Source organism: Castor canadensis, chromosome 11 (assembly GCF_047511655.1).
Source record: "Castor canadensis chromosome 11, mCasCan1.hap1v2, whole genome shotgun sequence".
NCBI classification, from domain to species: Eukaryota; Metazoa; Chordata; class Mammalia; order Rodentia; family Castoridae; genus Castor; species Castor canadensis.
In genome coordinates, this window is record NC_133396.1 from 117,378,714 (window position 1) to 117,404,374 (window position 25,661).

Sequence of the window (25,661 nt, forward strand, 5' to 3'; positions counted from 1 at the left end):
TGGTGATGGTGGTGGTGGTGATGGTGGTAGTTATGGTGATGGTGGTGATAGTGATGATGGTGGTAGTGGTGGTGATGGTTATGATATAGCTTCAGCATGACACAAACAGGATGGTTGTGGGAAGCAAAAGATATACATGTGAAACTGCTTTTTAAATGTTAATTTGTAAGCCAAATATTATATATTCCACTAACTGATTATAATTTTGAAATGTTCTAAACTGCTAAACTTTTCTATTTGGCTGTATTTTAAAAATAAAAAGTTTAAAAAAAATCTTCCTTTGTTAAATTTTACTTCTTTGTTTAAAGTTCTCATTTATCGAAGAGTGAATTAAGTTTCTTTTCTCACTAATGAAAATTGTCTTTGATTTATTTAGTTTTCTAATTCAAGTGGTAACTAAACTCTAGAAAAAAATGGGGTCTTTAATTATGCTATTTGCTTTTCAGCAACATAGGCTTTGATTGGATAAACCTTCATGATATAAATAGCTCTGTACTTAGTGAGACACGACAGGTGAGATAAGAGGCCCCAGGATTTCAGTGCTTTTAGTACCATACTCAGGTCCCTCCTCCCCCTTTACCCTTCCTGTTATTTTAATCTACATGGGAAATGGGAAAGGAATTCTTTCTCTTTCTCTTTTGAATCCAAAGTGTGGTTTTCTAGAAATAACATTTGACATTCTCTAATGTGATATGTTTTCATCAGGGTCTTGCTCTTGGGATGAACCTATCAAACAAAACATAAAGGACTTGGTTAAAGAATTAAAGGGAATAAATCAGTTGGTTAAAGAATTAAAGGGAGTACATCAGTTAGAGAGTAGGCCGAAGGCTTTCTCTTCTGTCTTTTCTGTTGATTAATTCATTCTCTTCTTCATTTCCCTCATAAGAAGTGAAATCTACCCCCTTTCTGAAAGTATCCAGTGTTTTCTGTGGTTCTTGCATAATACCTCAGAGAAATGGGAGCTAGCTAGTCATTCTTCATGGGATCCTTGTCAACATTTAACCCAAGAAAACTTTACAGAATGAAAAGTACCAAGAATCCTTAGTATAGCAAATTTTATATGGCATACAAGGGCTATTTTGAATGTTTTGATAAAAATTACTTGATTTTAAGACACAGCTGAGAGTTTTAAAAGCATTTGTTGCCCTATTAAATGAGAAAATATTTCCATAGTATCTTATTAAGGGTGCTCATGTAGCTGCTTTGTTTATTTGCTTTTGTATTCATAATATTTTTTTATTATCCAATACTTAGTCAATTTGACTCTTTGGCAAACATAGAAAAATGACAAAAAGAGGAAGAAAGCAACCAATCCACATTGTTCTTTCTTAGCTATCGAAGAATAAATGATGATGAAGTGCTGAAACACTTGGGCCTCACATTTATTCTTCTATCTTTTTCTACCAACTTCCTCCTCTACATTTTTAAAAATTGTCTTATCTTTTAAAATTTCCCTGTATTACTCTAAGCATTTGGTAGCTTCCCTCAACTGAATAATAATTAACTAAGTAATAATATTAGTCATTATTCATTCATTCATCCAGGACATATTCTTTGCGTTCCTAGAACCATTGTCAGGAGTACTCATTGAGTTCCATTGCTGGCTCTGGCGACTGTACTCAGACCCGTCCCAGCTCCACAGATTAGTTGGATCAGGCTGGAGTGGGGAAAGGAGTGATCATTTAATAAAAACTGAATCCGATAGTAAAAAGTGTGTTTATGAAAGGACTACTGGTTAGGGATTTTTCTGTGCACTGGGATATTGTCAACAATTGAGAGGTTTCTGAAGGGAAGAAGTGTAATCTTTTTCTAACATGAGCTTTCCTACTACCTAGAAGTGTAACCTGAGTTAAGGCTCTTAACTATTCTGAGACTTGTTTTCTTTACCGGTAAGTTGACCAAATTGGACTCAATCCCTATGGCCTTTCTCTGCCTGTAATTCCCCGTTGCCCAGGCTCACTGTTCTGCCATAGATTAACAGCCATTGACTATAACAACAGCAAAGCCTTGTGAAGAAATTGAGTTCTTGGGATATCTGATCAAAAGAGCTACAATGTGAATGAGCTGGTTCTTGGGATAGTAATAAAATCAACAGCCTTATTGACTAAATTGCTAGGGTAGAGGGATGTGGAAGAAGTTTCTTAAAGGAAGAGAAAAAGAGTAAAAGCAGTTTCTCTCTCCCTTTCTTCCTGGGAAATAATGTACAATTCTCTGGAGAGTCAGCAGAATCGGTTAATTTTCCTAAGTCTGTCTTCCTCATCAAACATGATGACAGCTTGAAGGGGCGCACCATTCATTGCTCCTTCTCTTTACATTGAGCCAATGTATATGTGCTAGTGTAGCAAGCAGTTCATAACAACTTATGGTAAAAGTTGCCTGTATTCTCACTAGGGAAAGAGTGTACTTCATTTTCTCTTCTGTGTTAAGTACCCTGAACTCTAGTTCAAGATGGATTCCAGTTGAATTACACTACCATTCTCTCATGTCTCTTCTTTTAGTTAGTGAGATTTAAAAATAACACTGCTAATATTTATGGAAGGCTCACTATGTGGAGGATGACAATACAATTTATTATCCAAACAGGGGACACTTTTGAGAGCACAAAGAGGCTACTGTAAATGATTAGGCTAGGACAACTAGCCCAGACCATAGCCTTGGCCCAACAGGACATATGGCTTCCCTAGCTAGGGCCAGACACTGTACTAAATTAGTTTCACTTGCTTAGTCATCATAGCAATTCTAAATGTTGCTTTCTTTATGCCCATTTGCTGTCTGAGGAAACAGGCATCTATGGGTGAAATAATTCTAGCCCGAAGCTTTATCCCAGGTCATTGGAATCTGACCCAAGGCCTACTTCAGAACAGCTTGTGGTGCCTTCCTATGGGATCTTTTAGTTCCTGACTTTTGCCAGGTATGACAAATACATCCCCAAATAATTAGCTTTGGTTAAGGGAGATGTGTTTTTATCAAGCATATTCATTTATAAAATGGAATCTTCGAAGTATGTCATGTTTTAACGTTTTTTAGAAGTGTAATAATGTTTTTATACCTGTTTACGTGGATACCAGATGTTAATCTCTCTTTCTCTCTTCTTTCTTTTTTTCCTAACTAGTTCTTTGAAAATCTGGAGAAAAGGGTTAATGGAAGCAATAGGAAAAGAGAGCTTTCAGATTGTATTAAACATTCATTATACATCGGGAAAAAAATACTTTGTGCTTTTTTCATGTTTCATGGAGATGCACACACACACACACACACACACACACACACACACACTCTCACTCTCACAGAGCCTCAAGTGTACTTTATGCTTAATGGAGTAGCTAAGCTGAGTAAGTTGATCACTTTACTGCTATCAAACCATGTATTGCTTACTCTGAAATGTGTCATATTTGTTCTACTTTCCCCTGCTTCTCTCTCTCCTCTTCTTCCTTCCTTTCAGAGTTAATCTACCTTTTATTTTGGACAACACTATCACACACATGATTGAGTCAACAATTTGCAGCTTTTAAAAATAGGGTTTTTGTCCTCTCTTAGGTTTATTGTTTATCATAATCATCTTTCAAGTGAAAAGGCTAATTTACTCTTTCTATAGGAATATTTTAAGCTTGATTATCATAATATTACAGCTGCCTGAAAAGGTCTAAAATGGGACATTGACCTTGAATGTTTTCTTCATTTAGCTCCTGGTGCTTAACATTCAGGAAAGAACATAACTGCAACTCATTCATTAACGTATAATCTCAAAATGTTAACTATTACTCTGTAAATACATGCCATGCAGATTATAGGAAACTTGAAGGATACCGTAAAATGCATTTGGTATTTTACTGGAGAAAGCATGTTGGAAATGCAACCTAACTAAAGTCAGTTTTCCCATTGGAGCTACCATAGTTTATAATTTAATTTTTACTGACATTTCACCATGTATATTATTAGCTTGACAAAATGAAAGTGAAATAATCCTGAATTAATTAAACAGAAACCAAATTGCCTCTATTAGTTTTGCTTTCTCTCCCTGATTCTTTTTGCTTTTAAGTAGGAAAAGAGTTTGATAATGTTATGGAGGGAGGTGGGAGAATTGTTCCCCAGAGAATGGGCTTTTTTTAATACATACTCCATAATTTGGGAATGGGATAGATTTATAGGACAAGAGGTTTGTCAAAAGGCAAGATTTTTATTAGTGCTTCTGTGGAAGCGATCACTTTCCGCAGAAATGATTGCTTCTTGCCAATCGAGACAATAATTTAAATATCAAAGCCTGTGCCCTAGAAATGAAAGGCAACAGAAAATGAGGTATGATGAATTGATAGAGGTTTGTTGGTAATACAAAGTCGTCATCCTGACTTGGAAAGAAGTCTGCGTGTTCTAGTGGGAAAGGTGTGTTCCTAAGTAGGTTTACTGCACGATAGGAATCCCAATCAGCAGATGAGGGAACAAGGGCAGATGAGTAGGGGACCTGTTCAAGGCCACAGCTCACAAGGGGACTCTGACATCTGGGCCTCTATGCATGTTGTTTAAGATTCTTTTCCCAGGGATGTCCACTGTGAGTTTTCTCTTAGAGTTAAAGATAGTAGTTTGTAATAGTCTCGGTTTGGTTTTTACAGTATGATATATTACACCATACATGATACTTCAAAGACAGCAAGAAGAACAGTTCTAAAAGCTGAACAGCTTTTCAAAGGTTTATGTTCTTGAGGAAAAAATCCGGAAATGAAGATTATAAAATAATTTGAAAACCTAAATTTGTGATGCCTTGTTTAGTTTTAAAGATTTAACAAATGGCACATGTACAGTATAAAATGACAAATTTCAATAGTAACAGTAATTGAATTTTAAATATTGAAATATAGATTCATGCTGTTAGTTTTCAGAAAAGGAAAGTGAGAACTAAAAATAGTTATTGATAAACAATAATAGGCAGAATACATTTCTCCTCAGCATCTTCCAACACCATTAGGATACTTTAGGAAATGCTTCTGAGGAAATATAATAAAATTACTGCTATCTACAACTCATAAAATCTTCCTTCCTACTTGAGTTTTGCTTGTTCTGCAAATGGAAATGAAGTATATTCTGTGGTTGGTGCCTGTGCTTTAGTTGGAGATGAAGTTGCTCAGATATTTGTGGCTGTATATGCCACATAGACTGGAGGTGTGGTGCCTACTAGTAGACTGATATTAACTAATTTATATTCTTTGTGACACCGTTGACAGAAGTCCTTTTGCTTGGCTCAGTTTCTCCTGATTTGGGTAGACTCCTTGTGGTAAGATTGTGAAGTGTATACACTATACTGATTAACAATATGTATTTATTGTGGGTTGCTAATTTTTTTCTCCTAAATCCTTTGTAGATTCTTGAAGGTCTATGCTTAGATTATATGTGGCATGTTTATTTTGTATGATTAGCCATTCCTTTCTCTTTCAAGGTGAAAAAATACTGACTAGGGAAAGCTCTTGAGATGACTTGAGCTATGTGTTTATAAAATATTATGGAAGCTCCCTCGCAAGTCTGGTGCAGTAGATGCTATTTTAAATTTTAAGTTGGTTAAAGTAGATTCAAGACAGCAAGTGGCATCTTAGGGCCTTGACTTGTGCAGGTGACACTTTGCTCCCAAGGGGGACATATGCAGCTCTCCACACCTAGTTCACTTCTGGCCGTTCAGAAAACAGCCAGCTCAATGAACACTGCACCTTGCAAGAATGAAATATGGTTAGTGAAAGATCAGAGGGATGACACCATGCATGTTTATACTTGTTTCTCTGTGGGCACAGAAAGACTGATGCATGAAAATGAATCTAAATATGTTTTAAAATACACACTAGAGAAGTGCAGTGGTTCCTAATAAGGTCTAATAAGTATCTGAAGAAAAAAAAGAAAATTCTGGGAAATAAAAAAAAAATCACCTCTATGCCATGTGATGATTTAAGAGCCACTGGTAAATAATTGACTACAAATCTTGTCTTTAAAAGGCCATTTCGAAGGAGTAATAAACAGGTTCTTTCTCTGCATGATAAAGCAAAGAAACTGAATTCAGTGCAAAGTGATGTTTAAGTGCAAAGTCAGAATGCATTCCTAGAGTCTATTAATAAGTGTTGAGTACACTAAACAATTTTTATGTTTTTAAAGAAATGTTCCTGGACAGAAATAAGAAGGAAACTTTTCTGGGGTTATATCTTTTAAAAATCTGAATACAATTAGCCTACTAATTACCTTGAAAATTTTAGTTTTTTCAAAAATCAGGACAGTAATCATATGAACCAAAGATGCTATTCTTTGTAACGTAGTAGAAGCTTTCATATTTCTTTGATTGTATTTTAGGGGAAAACAATCACATTTCTTTTGCAAAATGCCCTTTTATTTATTTTTTTAATTGTAAACTGATTACATGTTTCATTTTAGATTGAATAGACAAACCTTTTTTTTTTTTTTTTTCCTGGGTGGCTACAGAATGCTTGGATTTTCTTCGACATCTCAAAGCTCTTTTAATTCACTGCTCACAACCAAATTTACATGTTAATTGCAGAGTTCACATTTAACAATATAGACAGCATAATGCTACTAGTAATTAAGCTTTTTCTACCTGCTTTTATACAGTATTCTCAAGTACAGATTTTTACTATGTGAGTTCTGATCTCCAAACTTGTGTGCATTGAGAGCACAAATAAAAGGAACAAGGCTCCTCTCTTAGATACAGCTAAATACATGGCAAGGAAATTGCTTTTTTTCTGTGGGGGGACCAAATCATGTCTGTCATTTTTATATTCTGAATTTTAATGTCTGCTCTATTTTAGTGTTTTGTTTTTTAAAGACCTAGAAATTTTAAGAGGGTTGAGAGAGCTGAGTTCTGATTTAGTGAATTTAACACATGCTGAATATCTGAAGTGATTTATTTTGATCTCAAAGATTATACTATTTCTATCATGTAAGATGTAAGATGCAGAAGGTTGGTACCAGTGGGGCTGAAGTATATCAGAATTCATTGTAAGGTAGCAGTTATCTCACCAGATAAATAGCTGGTGTCTATTCCAATGTACAATTGCTAATAAAAAAACTTAAGAGTTTAAAATAGCATACTCTTTATGTGGAAATCAAAAATAGGTGATATACCATTGTAAGAGGGAAAACAGTTTCCTTCTTATTAGTGTCTTTTTTGGGGAACACTTTTGATTGAGAATTCATGGTTTCATGAAATATCTGTTTAAAACTGGTCTTATAGTGACTAGGTTTACAAAATCTGAGCTGATTGTTTTAAAAGTATGGAGTGTACATTATGTATAGAAATAAAAACACTGTGTTTTATTTGGAAACTGAAGATTTGGGCTCCAATCATATATATTAATATATGTCTCCCAGTTTAGAAGTGTATATTGAAATAAGTATAGAGTTAAGAACACTTTTAGTGTGTAATAATGCTTTCTCAATAAATAAAAAGTCTTTATTTTGTCAAAATGCATTGAGATACATTTAGTGTAGTATTTAACCTCCAGCCTTCAGTCTCCCTTCCAAAACTGAAGAAGTCAATTTGTCCTGTAGTTGTTTACCTTTGTTTTGAAAAGCTCTGTATTGTATATTGAGAGAGAGAGAGAGAGAGAGAGAGAGAGAGAGAGAGAGAGAGAGAGAGAGAAGCATCAGGTACAGGAATGTTTAATTTGCATAGACATTCTCTCGAATTGTTTGGGTGCAGTATTTCTTCTTCTATACTTGTGTAAAACTGCATTCCACCTCTGATCCAACTGACCAGACATGATTAGAAACAACTGAGACAGCACAGCACCGCGGAGGAGGCAGCCGCCCGGGTGGAGCAACACAGAGAAGGGCAGGACAAACTTAATTCTCTGCCTTCCACAGAATCCTTTCCCAAATTAACTGAGAGTCTGCGCGAGTTCTTCCTTTCAAAGCAACATAGATCTTAGGGTGGCAAACCAGAGGCAAAGCCCTCCAGTGCCTAGAGAGTTAAATTACTTATGTTTCTTTTGCAGCATCCTAGAAACAGAGAGAGAGAGAGAGAGAGAGAGAGAGAGAGAGAGAGAGAGAGAGAGAGAGAGAAGAGAGAGAGCGCGCTGTATTGGGAGCATTTCAGTATCTTCAATATCTCTGGTCCTCCCGGCTTTTTCTCTGCCCTCTCTCCGTTTCCAGCCCCCTGCGCTCCCTCGCTCGCCCGCTCACCCGTTCTCTCGCTCTGTGCACGCTGCCTACCTGCCTGGCTCCGCTGGCTTGCTGGCTCGCAATCTCGCTCGCTCGCTCGCTCTCCCTCGCTAGTGCAGCCTCCCGTCGCCTCCCTCCTGATTGGGCAGAGGCCCCCCAATCGGCTGCGCGCCTGGGCCGGGGGGACTGCATATGTAAAGCCCTACTTCATATTAATAAGCTCCAATCGGGGTTTAAGTCCTTGATTAGAAGAGTGTGAGAGCTTTGGTCCCAACTGGCCGTGCCTATAGGCTTGTCACTAGGAGAACATTTGTGTTAATTGCACCGTGCTCTGTCAAGGAAACTTTGATTTATAGCTGGGGTGCACAAATAATGGTTGCCGGCCGCACATGGATTCGGTAGAACTTTGCCTTCCTGAGTCTTTTTCGCTGCACTACGAAGAAGAGTAGGTACCTTTTGCTTTCCTTTTCAAACTCGGCGTGGGGGTGCGTGCGGGGGGAGGACAGCATGTGCCTTGCACACTGAGTCAGGTAATGCCCTGGTATTTTGTGTGCACCAGTGCTTGTTTGTGTCTGTCTTGTGCCTTTTGTGTCGAGGGTGATCTCCTAATTCACCAAGTCCAGAATTGTTCTCTGACTACAATGTTACCTTTGAGGCAAAGCTAGTGACTGTCAGTAAAACAGCTGTGTGACAGTCACTTCTTATTCAGGTGCTAAGAATAGACACTTGGCACAAATGCTTAGTGAACTGTTAAAATGCATCTTTTACTAGGACCCATTTTCCCAAGGAAAGATGTTTTAAAATACAATATTCAAAATGATTTATACTATTGAGTGCCTCTTATGTATTTGCAGCTTGACAGTTATTTTCAGCTCCCTGTCATTTCTTACCGCGCGGAGTTAGAGGCAAAATTGCACATTTCCTAATTCTCCTTCAGAGAACAATTTTAAAACTAGCCCCAATGCAATTCAGAGCTAGAATAATGTTATTTGCATGGTTAGCATGAAGTCAGCACTTAACTGACAAATCAGTCCATTAAGTAACATGAGATTTTCACACATTATAAATATTTAAGGGGGAAAAAAAAAACCCTAAAGAAGAAACAGTCATGACTTTTCAAATCTGCTCTTAAATAGACGCTGCTCAGATTGTAGATTTGGTTCATGTTTTGGGTCCAGAAAAATAGAGAAAAGTGCTTTTGTCCTTAAATGTAGTTAATTCGTACTTAAGAATACCATTATGCACATGGAAATATATATTTAGATGGCTAAAGGTGGAAGGGGAGTGAGTGCCGGGTAGGGGAAGTAAATTAGACATTCTTGTGCAAATGAGTAGGTCATAAACTTAATTTCAACCCACTGTTAAGGTAAAATATTAGTAGATCAAGGAAGCTGTCACTGGTTTCTCTTTCTGTTGAGTCAGTTACAGTGCTCTGCCTTCACGTTACAGTGATACCAACTGTTATAATTCTGTAAAGAGTGCACTTGGCAAACATTTCTCTCGCTAGATTGTGAAGAAAATATGAAACTCTGGGAGATGAGGTACTGCATTATGGGTAGATGTCCACTAGCTGTCCTTAGTGACTGCACATGGCATTGCTTTATAATTAAGAGAGGAAAAGTGACTTGCAGTCTCAGTGGCTGCTTGCTTATGTTTGAGTGTGAGAGAGGGAGTGTGTGTATATGCACGCTCGTACACGCACGCCCACACTCGCACAGAGGATATTAGCCAAGAGATGAATTTAGGAGGAACCGAAAGATTGAAAAGGCTGTGCCTACCTCGGTTTGAAACACTCGACAGAAGATCCAACCTTAAAATGCGTGAAAATAAAAATGAAAAAGGAGCAAAGGTAAGACTGGCCACAAGCATAGTTCGAAGGTTAGTGCGCCTGGGCTGTAGAACTGAGGAAGTAAAATTGTCTCCATGTCTTAGCCAAGCTCACCCAAATTCGAAACTTCCTCTTGTAAATAAATAAAGAAGACAAACTTTAAAAATCTTCCAGAGGGTTCTTTTTAAAGTAGTTTTCTTGAATTTAACTTCTTATAGCTAATTTGAATAATTACTTTAGATAAGCCTCTTAAAAGCAGAGGCATTTAAATGAAATTAGGGCACATGCCCTTTTGGCTTTGGCGCAAGATTCAAACTAGCTTTCTCTTTTGGCTCAATTAAAAGTCATCTTTTAAAAATACAGATTTTTTGTCTGGATGCAGTTCTGATGGTTACGTGGTTCACTGGACAGACAGAAGGATCCAACGCTAAGCAACACATCTGCCTCTCTGTCTCAATTAATAAACCACAGAATTTATACATGCTATTAATATTCATAGTAATTGTACCGGGTTAAACCTCATCACGTGTGTATATACACAGAAATGAAACCAGAGTTGTGCAGATTCCGAGGGAACTACTGAACAATTTCTGCCTTGGAGCCTGCTAAAAAAGATTCATATAATTTATTGACCACCATTAAGAAAGCTTAAAATGTTAACCTCTAACTATGTATTTTTTTATTTTAGGAAATGTGCCAACACATTAAAGAACATAATGCTTGAATGCCTGTTTCACATTTAATAGCAGTCATAGCTGATAGCATAAATAGATGAAAATAATATATCTGCTCATTCTGACATATGTGTCAGCCTAATCATTCTAAATGAGGGTGCTTATCACATGAGTCCCTTTCACCCTCTGATTAAAATGTAACATTGACTACAGGATTATAGAGCGGACTTAATTTTACTGACTGTTTTAACAGTTGTCACAGCTGCTGGAAGAAGGAAAGGCAATTGAAACACTCCAAAACAGACAAGGCAAGGAGGGAACAGTTTAGTAAATTTCAATCTGATCATTGAATTTGAGACATTGAACATTTAACAGTTTTGTATTTTAAGATTCCTGCTCAGAGCTACACAAGTTTTATTTTTGTATGGCTCCCTCTTTCTGTCTTAGGATTTTTTTTTCTTTCTCTGCCTCATCTCTTCTTAGTACAAGCTAAACTAAATTAAAATACAGCTAACCAAAAATGATACTATAATGTCAAAATATGAGGGATAAAAATAGACAGGAAGAAAAAAATTGTAGTCAAAATAACAAAAAAAAAAGTCTAAGTTAGAGTGGATGCTGCATTTTAAGGAAAGATAGGAGCCTGCTAGAGTCACTTAAGATGTGATATTATTTGAGAACTGTGAAGACACTTTAAATTTTTCTCAAAAACAATACTCAAACTCCAGACTTGGAGCTTATATTACTTTGCCTCTCTGCTTCTTCTCTATAAATCTGTTGAAAACATCTGCAGCCTTAAAGGTAGGTGGTATAAGTGAGGTTTTCAGATGACTTCTCTGTAAATTACTAGAAGTGACAACCAGCAACAATTAGGGTGAGCATCTCAAGCTATAGAACCTCATAACCTTTGCCCATAGCATTATCGAATTGAACAGAGTAATTCTGCTTTTCTATGAATTAAATAACCACAGTACCTGTCTCAAACCATATATATATATATATGTATATATGTATACATATATACACATAGTTGAAATAGACAGACTATATGTGTTATGTAACATATGATTCTTTTTCTCCTTGCAGTAAGTGAAAAAAAAAAAGTATTCCTGAGTTAATGGCATACATGTTGAATGAGAGTGGTAAGGGATGGGCACTTGTGTTTCCCTAGCCCTTTGTGTAAGGGTATTTATGTATTACCCTGTACACAGTTGGTGGTGAGTTTAAAAATCCTTTTGCAGTAAGAGCTGGAAAACAGCTTTTGACTACCTGGGCAGAGGCAGGGGCGATGGTGTTGGTTGGTTCATCTGACGATGATGTTTTTCATCTTAATGTGTTTATGGCACTGCTGCTTTCTTTACTGAGCCTAGTGTGTTACAGCAGTAATTAACCCATGTTATTAGCAAAGCCCTTGTGGATATCCATTAATTCTCTTGCATGGATGATCATTTTTCTAGTGTTTCCCCCCCAATAAGGTGTCATTGTTCTTTTTTTTTAATATTCTAAATTGACGGCCTTTGATATTTTCTTTGATTTAATCTGACTTATAATATATATTGGCCACCTCATAAAGAATGGTACTGTAATTCAGCTTTTAAAATTATTAACAGGAGGAAATTTTTTTGTTGTTTATTTCAAAGTAAAAAAGACAAGAAAAGAATTAAAGCTTTTGAAGGGAAATATTGGAGAAAATAAATTTTAACTCTTAATATTCTAGATCCCAGGATTTATGATCACGTGTGTCTTTAAGGTGTTTTAATTAGGCTTTATTTAGTTAATAATGCTTTAGGCATTTTTGTAAAATACTGAGCCAGTAAAAAAATACTTGTGCTTCCTGTGCTGGGAAAAGATAAGGACCATCTCATTAGCTGGGCCATACTTTTGCAATTAATTTTCAATACCTTGTGCTATTTATCAAGAGGGCAGCTAACTTCTCTGTGATTCTATTTAACAATTCTTTCACAATACCTGTCTCCTGCCAGAATTACAGACAAAGAAGAGACCGTTCTTCTTTGGGAAGGTAGGCATAATACCCAATCTCAAGTCTGTATCACTTGTGAAAAATTCCTCAACATTTGTTTTAACCTAGGGACTAAACAAAAATATTTCTTTGTTTTACTTGTGAAGTGATGTTCAGCACCGAAGATTTTCCTTTATCTTATTTCATAAGAGAAATTAAAAGGCATGCTTATGGCTGATACTTTACACACAAGTGGCAATGAATAGCAATGATTTTTATTAAACCAATTAAGATCAAATAAACTTTTTAGACTCACCCATCAAACATTTAGAAAAGAAAGGAGAGTACAGAGCTGTCATAATAGAACTTTAAAGTCATCGCGCAGACAAGCTGTGCTCTGAAATCGCTTCATAGCAAATTCATAGGAGAGAGAAACAATACGACGTAGATCTGGTATAAGTGCAGATGAGCTCCGGCCCTAGCCAGCTCTCTGGAGAAAATCTTTGATTACATTGGCCTGGTTTGTTCAGTTTTTATCTCTTTTACATCCACTGGCGTTGTATTAAATTGTCATTGTCCTAAAGCACATGAGATAGAAATGAATTGTAGTTCTCTACATTCTCTGACAGTGAAATATTTAGCCTCTCTCTCCCCGATCACACTTATGTGTGTATTTGATAGTGCACGGATGACACCCAGCATCTCAGTGGCTTGACATTCTTACTGCATGTTGTACGTTTTGCCGTTGGTTATTACTTCCATAGCAATGTGTGTAGAGATACACTTCATCTGTACCACTATTAATAAATATACATATGGCACTTTAAAATCCAAAGCACTCAATGGGATATACACAGTGTGTTTGTGTGCATGTACAGCATGCATGTGAAATATGTATATTTGGGGAAAGGGAAATACATAGCATGTAGTTGTGCTATAAACATTGGGCATGGACATTTCTACAATCAAGTGTTATTCTCAGCAGTCAGTTGCCAGTTAAATTTGTCAGGCATCATTTTAACCTGGAATTAGTATTTTGAGTATTTACAAGGTCCAATTTAAAACTGGATTGATTTAATTACTATATATTAAACAAGTAACAGGTAATCTAGTAAGTCAATTTGTTTCTGATTTTGATTTTTTAAAATCATTTTCATTCATGTGTTTAATATCTAGTAAGCATAAATAATTTGTAAAATAGGAAATAAACTGCTGATATTAAATGCATAATTTAGTGGGTTGGGCCCATATCCAATAAAAGATTTTGAAATAGCTCTTGGCTACATCTTTTGTTAAACAATTGGACCTGACAGATATATCTTAATGCAAAGCATGAGAGCTTTCAAACAAATGTAAAATGTGAATTTCATTTATCTACACCAAATCAATATGACATTTGCTTATTATTTTGCTAAAAGCAAATAAATAAAATTAATAAGTATTATGTTCCTATAATAAATACCATAGATTTCAGAAACACTTAATGTTATTGTAACAGGGAAGTTTAGAGTTCTGTGATTTTTGCTTTAGTAAATCTGAGTGTTGAAAAAAATGGTTAGCTGTACAATTGTTGTCTATTCTTCTTCTGTTCCTTGTCCTAATTCATGTTCTTATTTAAATTCCTAGATTCATTTCCTCTTTGTTTGCATAACACTTTAAAATTTTCACTGCTATTGTTTATAAGAAATATACCAATCTATCAAGTCAAAGTTAGCTCCCTTATTATCTGAGGGTGGTAGTAACAGTCTTCTGTCTTTTGAAGGATTTAACTGGCCTTTTATTCTTGTTTCAAGTTCATGTTAGACTTACACTTGCTAAGATCTGGGAAAACCCCAGCTGATACAAATAATTTTCATTTGGTTTTAGCAAGCACATCTTTCCTCTCTACTTTTTCTTTCCATAAGTATCTACTGTTTCTTTTTCTCTGGTTGATAAGTATTTTCCAAATGTATTTTCTAATCAGTTATCCAAAATTATTGAATTGAGAGGGTTTAGTTTTTATGTGTTATATATACCTATATACAGATAAATAGTCCCTCTTATGATTTTGGAAAACCATTTTTAAGTATTTGGAGGGAACTTGCTTTTTTATGTTTTAATTTCTTCAAATAATGTGCTATTTAATTTGTAGCATTGCATATATATTTGGAAGGTGGTAGCTCATTAAGGCAAAGCAATGAATGAAAGACATTTTTTTTTTTAAGAATTTGGCTTCTCACTAGTCAATTGATGTCCACTTCAATCTACTGGCATAGATCTATATAGTGCATTTGACTACAAATATATGACACACAACACTAACTGTTAGACATACAACCTATGGTTATACAGAATTCTTTCAAACAGTATAGTAAGAAGAACACTATCTTTGGCATTTAAAATCTATTACATACTTTAAAGTGTCAAAACTCATAGGGAGTCTACTTAAAATGAGAGTACATTCTCAAAAAAAGAAGTTAAAGTGACTTTATATACTTTATATTTTAATTATAAAAAGCAGTTTGGGTCATACCTACTCCTCTGTGCCTTTTCATACTGTTTTGAGTGAAACAGAATTGCATATGTACTTTTCATCATTTTGATTGGAAGTACACCTACGTGCAATATGTTCTGGCAGCCCTTGCCTGGCCAAAGAAAACAAATTAATATTGGGCATACTGAGGGCTGTCAGGCCTATCACAGACAGGTCAATTTAACTTTGCCTCATCGTATACTTTCTCTACAAACAGTTGGTTAAGGCAATACTAAATAAAGGGAAGGCTACTAATAAATTCTCATATTATACCCGAGACTGATGGCTAGTCTAAGTGTAATGACGATCAGCTTGCCTGCTCCTTTCATTTTAAAAACTAACTGTGAGAATACAGATAGCATAGATCTTAATGAGCTTTGCATAAATCTGAAGCTTGTTCAAGACTTTCCTGCCATTGTGGAAGTAAAATGGGCTGTTCAAGTGGTATACCTCAGTTTCTCTTATGTGTGGAACAAATAATATAAAGAAGTGAAGAATCAGGAGCTTGAGCAATCCATTTTCAACAGGAGACATCTCTTTTTGTTGCATTTTGCATACATTTTCTGAGAAAGAAAAAATTTTGTGCTTTCTTTTGGTACGGCTTATTCACTAAGCAAAAACAAAAAAGAGAAAAATCTAAAAAGTAAACCAAGAATTTATGCACGGAAAATAGGCAGGAACATACTAAATTCTTTTTTGTCTCCATGATAAGAATGATTACCTTGGCAAATGATAATTCCTTATTCATCTACTCTAGAAAGCTTTTACTCATTTTTTCATGGCTTTTGAGAATTTAAACAAAGGGTTTGTTAAATAACTATATCCCTTTTCTTTTAATACACTGTGTGTTAAGTGTGTTAAAGTGTTTTAACACACTTTTCAAGGTATACTTTTCAAGGCAGTAAATATGGAACAATATTTACAAAGAGTTTTCTTTGAAAATAATGGTAGAAACAAAACATTCATATATCCAAAATCATATGGAGAGTTAGCAAAAATAGAAGATCATAAGAAGAATGACAAAGTCTAAGTCACTTATTTAAGAGAAAATTCAAATGTGAGGCAGCTCAGTCAATTCCCTTTTGCTGTCCAACATTCCAAAGTATTGCAGTACTTTCATTTTCCAAAAACATACAATGGCCATGTTAAGTTGTATTCATTTTTCTACAAATCAAACACTATTCTGATGATGCTTTCTTTACAGCCACTAATCTACTAAAACAGATCAGATATTTTTGAGGACTATTATTTCTCATGTAACCAACTGTTCATGATCAGACTTACCTAAGTCTTTTTACTATGAGAAAGTGACTGTATACAGTTGGTTCTTGGTCCTGTGAAATGGCAGTTCCATCATGACTGATGAGACCTGCCTCATCAGTCATGGGACCATAGTGTCACAGATGGGAAAGCAACCGTCATCTGAATTGTGCTGAACCACACACGTGGCTGATTCCTCTTACTGCTCTACACAGCTAAAGGAAGGCTTATTCTGCCTTGGTGTCTAGACAGCATCAGGAGTTTGGGCTCAGGTGGGAGGCACATGGCCGCCCCTTTCTCTCCTCTTCTAGACATTCATCAAAGGGAGGTGAGGAACAAAAGAGCATTTTTATGCACATCAGCAGATAATGCTTTCCTTTGGTCAGGAATTTGTTGTTACCTGGTTGTTCAGAAAATTTCACATTTCCCTTATGTTCTAGAAATGTCATTGTTGTCTTTCATGGTACAAATTACAACCCATAAAGGAGGTGTGTCTCTCCATTCCTATGGGCCATGAACTGGTATGAAGATTTTTAATAGATTGAAATAGACACCAGATCATCTATTTATGTTAATTTGGATGATGAGTTTTTTCTCATTCTTTCTATTGAACTATTCCATGGATGAAATCTGAAGAATAATAGAACTAATAAGAGGTTAAAAACTCAAATTGTATTTTTTTATTTCTTTATTTCCTTATAGTGAACAAAACTTTAATGTCTAGAGCATGTATGAGGGGTTTAATGATTGGAAAAACTGTCCTGAGAATGTGGTCACCATATGTGACAGCCTTGCTTTCTATTTTGTCTTCAGTTTATGGGGTAAGTTTGGTAATATTATCTGTTTTCTTATATTGCTTACATTGTGGAACCTCTCTGCCTCCACATTGAAGTTATTGAAATGTAGCAGAAATACCTGTTCAGTGTAAAAAAGTTTCCTGAACACCTTTCCTTAGTTCCACCAATCTGTTTTTTTTAATTTTTTTGTTTCCATTCAACTCTTTTGTTAAAGGACCGCTTACTTTGTAAAAGGTAAGTGCACAATATTCATACACCTGCAGAACTTTCTTTCCTCTGTGAATCCAAGGCGATTGCCTTTAACTTCTCATATTTATTTTGCTTTCATTTCTGTTTGCGGTACATTCTAGTTGAGTGCTTTTATAGTGTTTTCTTGATTGTTGTCAGTTTGGGATACTCACTCGGTGCTGACATTTTTGTTAAGTTAATGTCACAGCAGAAAAACCTCTGGCAAACTAGAATCTGGCTGTAGTGCGTGGAAGATACAACTTATGTTTGATTGTGTGTAAATACAGTTAGTTAGTTGGGAGGTTTATCAGATAGCTTGGCAGAAAGAAAGAGGAGCAGTACAAACTGTTTTCAGTAACTGTGCTGTTCATACGCCTGATAAGATTGAGAGAGCTTTTCGAAATGCTGATAGGCTTTGAATAAGAAAAGAATAATCACTTCTACTGGCACCAGCTTATCAGGAATGAAGTAAAATGCCAACACTTTTACATTAGCAAAAGTAAATGTTTTAGACACTCTGGGCCTTTTTTCATTCAAGTTAAACAGGAGGGGTGCTTTTGAGTGTGCTGTAATGAATAGAAGGATTTATTACCTTGACTAAATTACAGGTGAATATGTTGATAAAAGAACGTTCAGCATCCACGGCAGTGTCTTTGATAAGCAGGTACATCTATGTGTGCATTCTCTGGAGAAATTAAGCTTTGGCTTTTCTCCTCCAATTCTATTAAACATCATTTCTGATGTTACAAGATGCAGTTATGTCCTATGTCAGTCGAGTCTCCTTGTTTTTGCAGCAGATGGGTGACAGGCATTTGAAACTTAGCTTATCAGACATATAAAATGCTGGTGCGCTCTGGGTAAGGCAGTTTGGGCTCAGTAAGTTTCTGTGAGTTGTGCTGAACTAGCAAACTCCAATAAAAGAAATCTGTTCTCTTTTTTTTCCAGGAATGGAATGCGATTAATTACAAATTGAGGATGCTTTAATGAGAAGATAAATGTATTTGTCCAAGTAATAGCCCATTTTGAAGCTCTTCTCCTTAAAAAAGAGAGAGAGAGAGATTGGTTTTGCTCTTCAATATAAACCATTAAGTTCCCAGTTCTATCATTTTCTCTTCTTTGTAATTTGATGCCTACAAATAATTTGGCGTATTCAGATTTGATAAATGATAGTGCAAGAGCAGATTGATTGATTTTGGATTACTATTGATTACTCTCAATGAGATCACTGTGACACGCTGGAATCAATAGTATTCGATTAAGTGAGGCACCACCGTTCTATACATTCAGCAGCAGTGGCGACTTCGGGAACAGAATGTTCACAAGCTGATAAATTGACAAAGCGCTCAGCTTTAAATAGCCCTTTGTTCAGCACTAGTTCCTTAAAATATATTTCATTGGAAAGTTCGTGGTTTTTTTTTTGCAACTTGGGGCCTTTCTGTGGAATAAAGGTCATCAGTTTAAGGTTTATTAAATTTTAACTAAAAACAACTGGGCTCCATTTAGGTGTAAAATAATTTAAGTACTTACTGCAGGCAACCTTCATGCTTTTGAGCTGTCGCTCAAAGGTTTCATTCTTTTATGAAGATGTCAATTGTAAACATAAAAATGCATCACTGGAAATGGAATGGTTTAAGATACAAAATGAAATAAAAAGTGCTGCCTGAGGAAAGTACTATAATCAAAATAAGGGGGTCTTAACTTTCTTCAGAAGTCACGTGCTTAGCAGCACCGCTGGAAGGCAGCAGCAGGTAGAGAACCTTGGTCAAGCGTAGCTTCTTTTTTCTCCCTTTTTATCTGAGGGTGAGCATCACCCTGCCAATACTGCACAGGGGGTGGGGGGGAACTAAATGCTAAATAACATTTGATCTGAAAGCCGCTATTCCTGCTAATAAACTGAAGTCTTTCTGTCCTGAGCAAACTCACAAAGTCGTTAGAAAAAAAAAGAATCACCCATGTTTCCAGTCCTTTAAGAGTCAAGGCCTCAAGGAAAAGATTCTCTATAATATTTTACCCTTGTGCAGCTCGGGCCTTATAATGAAGCCTTAGCTCTGACATTACGCAGCACTGCTCAGATGCTCCCTCCAAAAAGGAAGCATGACACTAATGACTCCACTGCACTGCATATGTGAGGGTTCTTACTTGCAAAGCCTCGTTGCAAATAAAATTCAGACTTCTAGCACCTGTGGACTCAAGGCCTTTATAGGCTGAAATTCTTTTCTTTTGGTTGGTTTTGGTTTGGTTTGTGGATGGAACCCAGGGCTTCACATGTAGTAGACAGTGCTCTGCTACTGTACTGTACCTCCAAGCCCATGCTCGAGTCTTAACATGGACTTCAAAAAAGTGCTCTCATTTTTGTATACATTGTTTTGTTTTATAGCCCTAAGAAGCTAGAAGTGACTTTCTGAGGGAAAATTCATATAAAAGTCAAGTTTGGAATCATGAAATTATCTGTTAAAACATCAGGCTTTTTTGCATGAAAGTATTGTCAAGAGATTTTCATTATAACCACAGGAAGTTGTTATTTTTTGTCAAAAATTATCAAATATCAGTAATTTTGTCTAATCCATCCCCATACTTAAGCCTATTTATATATTGTTCATATTCCATAATCAATTTGGAAGTTACTAGTTTTGATGTTCTGGTGGCTGTATCAGATTATGAAAGACACACAACATTTGGCTCCAACTATGGCAAGTATATTGTAATCCCATTTTTAGCAACTCTGTCATTTTTCTTTAACCCTTAGAGGTAGTGTCTTGTACACACTGCAAAAAAGTGTGTATTATAGCTAGTGTCTGTCCTGTGGGAACTAAACTACTTCTAAGAATCCATGTAAACTTTCATCTGCTGAGGAATACCTTGCCACACACACAGAGTAGCCTCAGATTATCAGAGAGTAGTACTGACCCCCTCCCCCAAAAGAATATAGTCTCTGCTGGGGGTTGGGGTAAAGGGTTTCAAAAGAAACTGGAGAAAGTTGTCAATCCCTCGGGTATTTTATCTTCACATGCATTTCATAAGAGAACCTTCCTATGCTAGTGAGGGCTTTTGTGCTTTCCCTAGAGAAACATTAAAACTGTGCCCCATTAAATGTGTCACCATTGCATTGTAGGCAGGTGCAGAACTCCTCAGTTGGCAGTGGAGCCTGTGATGCTTGATTGGCCTTTGCAGTCAGGAAAGGGGGGAGGGGTGGCAGCGCATGGAGGAGATGTAGTAAAGCAATCCCAGAACGACCATCTGACCCCCCAGATGTGCGACTCCTGTTAGCACTGCTGTGCTGGCCACCAATATGAGTTTTCTCTGCCCACCTGTGAGCAGAAACTGACTCCCAGATAGGAAGGAAATTGGCTGTATCTGGGGGCAGGTGGGGAAGGGGGCTGGTGACATGGATAGGAATGTCAGCACAAAGTGCATCTTGACTTGGAGTCACATCAGGACTGAGCAAGTTTTGTCGCTCTGGGTAGGCACATGACAGCTTACATCTTGTTCCGTAGAGAGGCAGGGTAGTCATCATTTATTGGAACTTGATTGAGCAAATGCCTCTGACTGGTCCCACTGTCAGTCTTGGAGTTTTCCCTCAGTAGTGCCTTTTCCCCTGTCTGTGGCACTGAATTTGATTTATCACTGCTACTAAGATCAAAAAAGAAATCATTCCTTTTGGTGTTTGCTATTAGGCACATGCAGTGCAGTGGGAGGGGTGTAATATTAGCATACAAGGTCACTGTCCTAGTCACCCTGCTGCCAATGATGGCAAGCTATATATATACATACATATGTATATAGATGTATATGTATATATATATATATTTTTTTTTCTCTATTTTTTGGATGTTAAATTCTATGAATAGAGAGGTTAGCCTTGGAGTATTTTAACTTAATAATTTTATTTAAATAGAGATTCTTTTGATAAGGACACAAAGCAGTACCTCACATGTTATATCTGATCAGAATTACTCATTTTTTATACTGCATTTTCATCAGTTTTATCAAAAGACATAAAAGTCGAGGAATACGGGTAGCCCAGTAGAGTTAGTCTTTTTTCGAAAAAGAGCAATGGCTACATTTTTGTGGGTGGCAATGAGGCGCATCAGAGTCTTACTAGGAAAGCAGAGGTAAGATTCTGTGGGGTCAGCTTCTGATGGCGCTTGGCTCCCACTCAGGCTTCGTTTCCAGCTCTGTGCTGTAGCTTCTTCGTTAGTGGGGTTTCTGTGAGCAGCATGAGCCCCAGCTCCTCAGCAGGTTGCTAGTCAGCAGCAGGTGTGACCAACATAAAACAGGATTAACGCTGACCCAAAGTGTGGACTAAAAACAGAACCCCTGCCTTGCTTTTAAAAGGACTGCAGGAGTGGAGGGAAGGGTCCACTCTGGGCCTGCACACTTGTTTACTAAACAGTGCTCAATGGACTATGTAAATGTCTCTGTTTAGAGGCAGAGCAGGCAGGCCGCTTTAAACTCAAAACTGATGGAGAAAATCTGTCTAGAACTTTCAGGAGAGGAGGAAATAAAACAAAAATTGTCTGGTTATATCCTGAATCATGATTACAGGTTAATGTTACAAAGATACTGTCCTTGCTTGCTGATGAAAAATTGATAGTCCTTTGGTGTGCTAAATTTCCATCTCTAAAAATATTATTGATTGGCTTATTCTATTTTCTGTGTTTAGTTAGAAAACTTAATTTATATTTTCATCAGAGTAGGTAAACCACAAATAAAATAAGTAATATCATTAGAGATTCTACATCCTTTTCATTTTTTAAAAGAAAGTATCACTACCTTCTTATGAACAATAAAGATGGCAAAATTGTAATTAATTTAGGAGTCTGCATGAATTTATCAGATGGCATTGCATTGAACTTAAGGCATTTGAGTAATTGTTCCAGTATTTTGTTTAGGAAAGAGACAGGTGGCATTTAAAAAATATGTTTCTCTTTTTAAATTATACTAAATTTAGTATGTACTATATATTAGCTTAAGTGGATATCTGTGTTCTTTATTAGGTTTATACTAACTTCTACTTTAAAATTTTTGGACCTGGTCCCATCCAGTAAGATGTCTGAAATAAGGAAATAACAATTCACCCAGTAGGAAAAATTGAGTTTTATATACATACATATGCAGACACATAAACTCTTTTCTCACATGTGTAAATGTAGGGTTTTATATATATATATATATATATATATATAAATGTCATTACACTGGTTTCTATTGCTTTAAAAGCATGTTCAAATATAGACATTTTATAAAAGACAAATCTATTCAAGAATATCATATATGCTTACTAAAAGACTTTTCAAATATCAAAAATCAAATTTTTAATCTCTTTCAGCATCTTTCTGGTAATATATTTACCTTTACTCCTTTTATACCTAAGTCTTAAATTGTGATTACTTACTCATTCCTTCTCCCTTACTGTTTTTATTACTTGGTTATTTAGTTCCTTACTGTTTTCCCAGATATTTTGCTACTAATGTTATTTTAGAAGTAGTATTGTGTGACAGTTTAATTGTAGCAGACCTAAAGCATATTGGATTCACTAAGAATATCCAAATCATTATGAACTATATAAATTCCAAAAATTGCATCTTAATTTCACCCGCTATCTTAAAAGGTGAATTTGCTATCACTTGCCTTATGGTGTGTCTCCTGTAGGAAATGTCCATTCCCTTGTGTTTAGTATTTTTAAGTGCTTCTGTTATGAACATTAATTAGGTTGTAGGCTCATAACTGAATGATAGTTAATGAAAACAGGTTTAGAAGATATCAGTTTAAAATTGGTATTTGAAATGTTTTCTTTATAACCAACTCTCTGATATCAAATTGATTGCTTATAGTAACTTCTCATGTTGCATCAAAAAAGACTGCATGCATTCATGTGCAGTTTTTAAATCATTAAAGTAATAGGTTTAGTGCCTTAAAACGCATTTTCTTGGTCATTTATTAAAAAATATTTGCATGTGTGTAGCACTGTCTTGGGCACTATGATCCTGAAAAAAAGATAAAAAACAGGAGAATGAGTGGATATGAAACATTTTAAAATGGGACTTTTTATACCTAAATGGTATAAAAATTAATGGTAAATAAATGGGTGTCAGTCTTCAGAAAATAAATCCAAGAATTTAAGTTGTGTTATTTTTACGTAAGACTTAACTTAAGTTTCCATTCAGACTTTCTGGTTTTTGCTTTCTAGAGCTGATGAGAAGTTAGCCTCATGAACACAGAAGGAAGTGAACATGTAGATCTTTAATATCACAAGGGGATAATTGGGGTCTTGGAGCTCAAGTCTGGTCTTTTGCTTTGTTAGGTTTTTGTAGTGCTAGGGATCAAACTCAGATCTTCCACTTGCTAAGTAAGTGCTGCCACTGAGTAACCCTCCCCCATAAACCTGGTCTTCTCTTCTCCTCACCTAAAAAGTATGTGGGACTCTTGCTCTTTGAGAAGCCTTTGAACACTCCATCACCAGAGTTGTCCTTACATCTCTGCATGCTGGGATTGCTTGTGTATGGTTTGTTTTTTAAGATTGATAATGAAAGTGAAGAAACACTCTCAGAGCTGGTGAAACAAAATATTTCCCAGGTTAGAGGGGTAGCATAGGGAATTTATTTGAATTTGAGGTTTATGTTGTTTGACTTTGAAGAAAGGTTTGAATTAGAAAATTCTTTCTAGTCGAAGTAAATGATGACTGAAGGTAGTTTTTATAAGGAAACCTTGCCCTTAATCTTGAGATAATCTCTCAGCTATTGTCTTCCTGCAGCCTTCCTGCAGACCTGCCCAGTAGAGTTCCCCAAAGCCTGGGATTTCAATTTGCCTGCGGACTTGAAGCTGAATTCAAAGCAGTTCTCTCTCTCTTTGCAGCATCTCTTCCATGGATTCATTTTCTTTAGGTGTTGTATGTATTTATTTTTTTGAAGATACAGATTGCTTTTTTTCAGGTCATTAAAATTACTCTCATTCATATTTTTAGATACTTATAATTAGATGATTAGTGAAGTTAGGTAATAAGATTTAGGATTGGCACCAGTTAACTTTATAGAAGGATTAAAATCATAGTATCACAGCACCATTGCCAATCGGAATATGCCAGAAATATCTCCGGAGAGTTTTTGTCGAGTGTTTATGCTCAATTAAAATTTATACTGCATGTTACCGAGTGCTTGTCTCATGATAGCTTGGCATCACGTTGTTGAAAGTTTGTAATTGCAACTGAGTAGTACTGCAGGTTTTTGAGTAATAGTATTGTAGTATTACAAACTTTGGAAGAGAAATGCCACACTTTTTGGAGGTGATAGGAGAAAAATGAGACAAAGTATTCTGTCATCTACACAGCCAATGTTTTCTTCAGTACCACAGACTATAAACATATGGGTTTTGTCTCCTTCACTTCATGTATACGAGGGGGAGCTCACCTTTTTGTTGGGCCTACAACCAAGAGCAGAATCATCTCACCTGAAATATCTGTGAAAAGATTTCTTTTTCTCCATCGTCTTCCTGACTTTTACCCTGTCACTCCAAGTGAATCATTTTCACTTTTTGAAGCTGTGGTGGAATGATTCAAATGGATGTGTGCTCCTTTATACTTGGTGCCAGGACCTATTCCGAAACCTTCCCCATAGTTTAAAAAGAAAAACCCAGTAACAAAGCAACACCATAAAACATCAGGAGTTGCTGGGGGGTGGGAGGGCAGGGAAGGAGAGGGCAGCTGGGAATTTATGATTCTTCTGGTATTGCATGTAAAGGATTTGCCAATGCCCCATTTCCACCCCACCCCCAAAGCACACACTGCTCAGTGTTAAAATGATGCTAATATACCTGGAAGGAAAAGGCCGCCCAGGCCCAGGCAGGCGGCATCAGACAGGGCGCCTTGCCAGCGACCCCACCTGCTGCATTCATGAGTCCATCTGGTGACCGCAATAGCTCCGTGTAGGCCTCTTCTGAGGAACATTCGGCTGCAAAGCAGGCAGTGTGAATTATTTAGGTAGCTGGTACAAATAAATAGAGGGAAAGGAGAAGCATAACGGAGAAAGAAACTGAAGGACCCTGGGACTCGCTTTGCCCTGGGTGCTGTGGAATCTTCTAGTGTCTGCAAGTGTCCATTTGAATGTAGATGTATAGATCACTGTGTAGATTACAAACCAATGAGTTTTATCTAGATCAAGATAGCGCTCAGACTGTTTCACATTTCAAATGTGGCCAACTTTAGGTAGGGAGTCTTCAGGACTTTCAACCGATAAAATGGAATATGTTTTAGCAGAAA

At 36.5% G+C, this 25,661-nt stretch overlaps 1 protein-coding gene across 24 annotated transcripts in view; it reads left to right on the forward strand.

The window, feature by feature from the left end:
- Esrrg (estrogen related receptor gamma) overlaps positions 1-25,661 on the forward strand; it is a 556,652-nt gene that overhangs the window by 325,771 nt on the left and 205,220 nt on the right. The window contains exon 1 of one of the 24 annotated variants that reach the window (XM_074048301.1): positions 348-8,593. The exons of the other annotated variants lie outside the window; for them this stretch is intronic. Coding sequence (XP_073904402.1) covers positions 8,538-8,593 — 56 coding nt within the window. The 5' untranslated portion in view covers positions 348-8,537. Of the gene's footprint in view, positions 1-347; positions 8,594-25,661 lie in introns of those variants that run through there. 24 annotated transcript variants of the gene reach the window in all.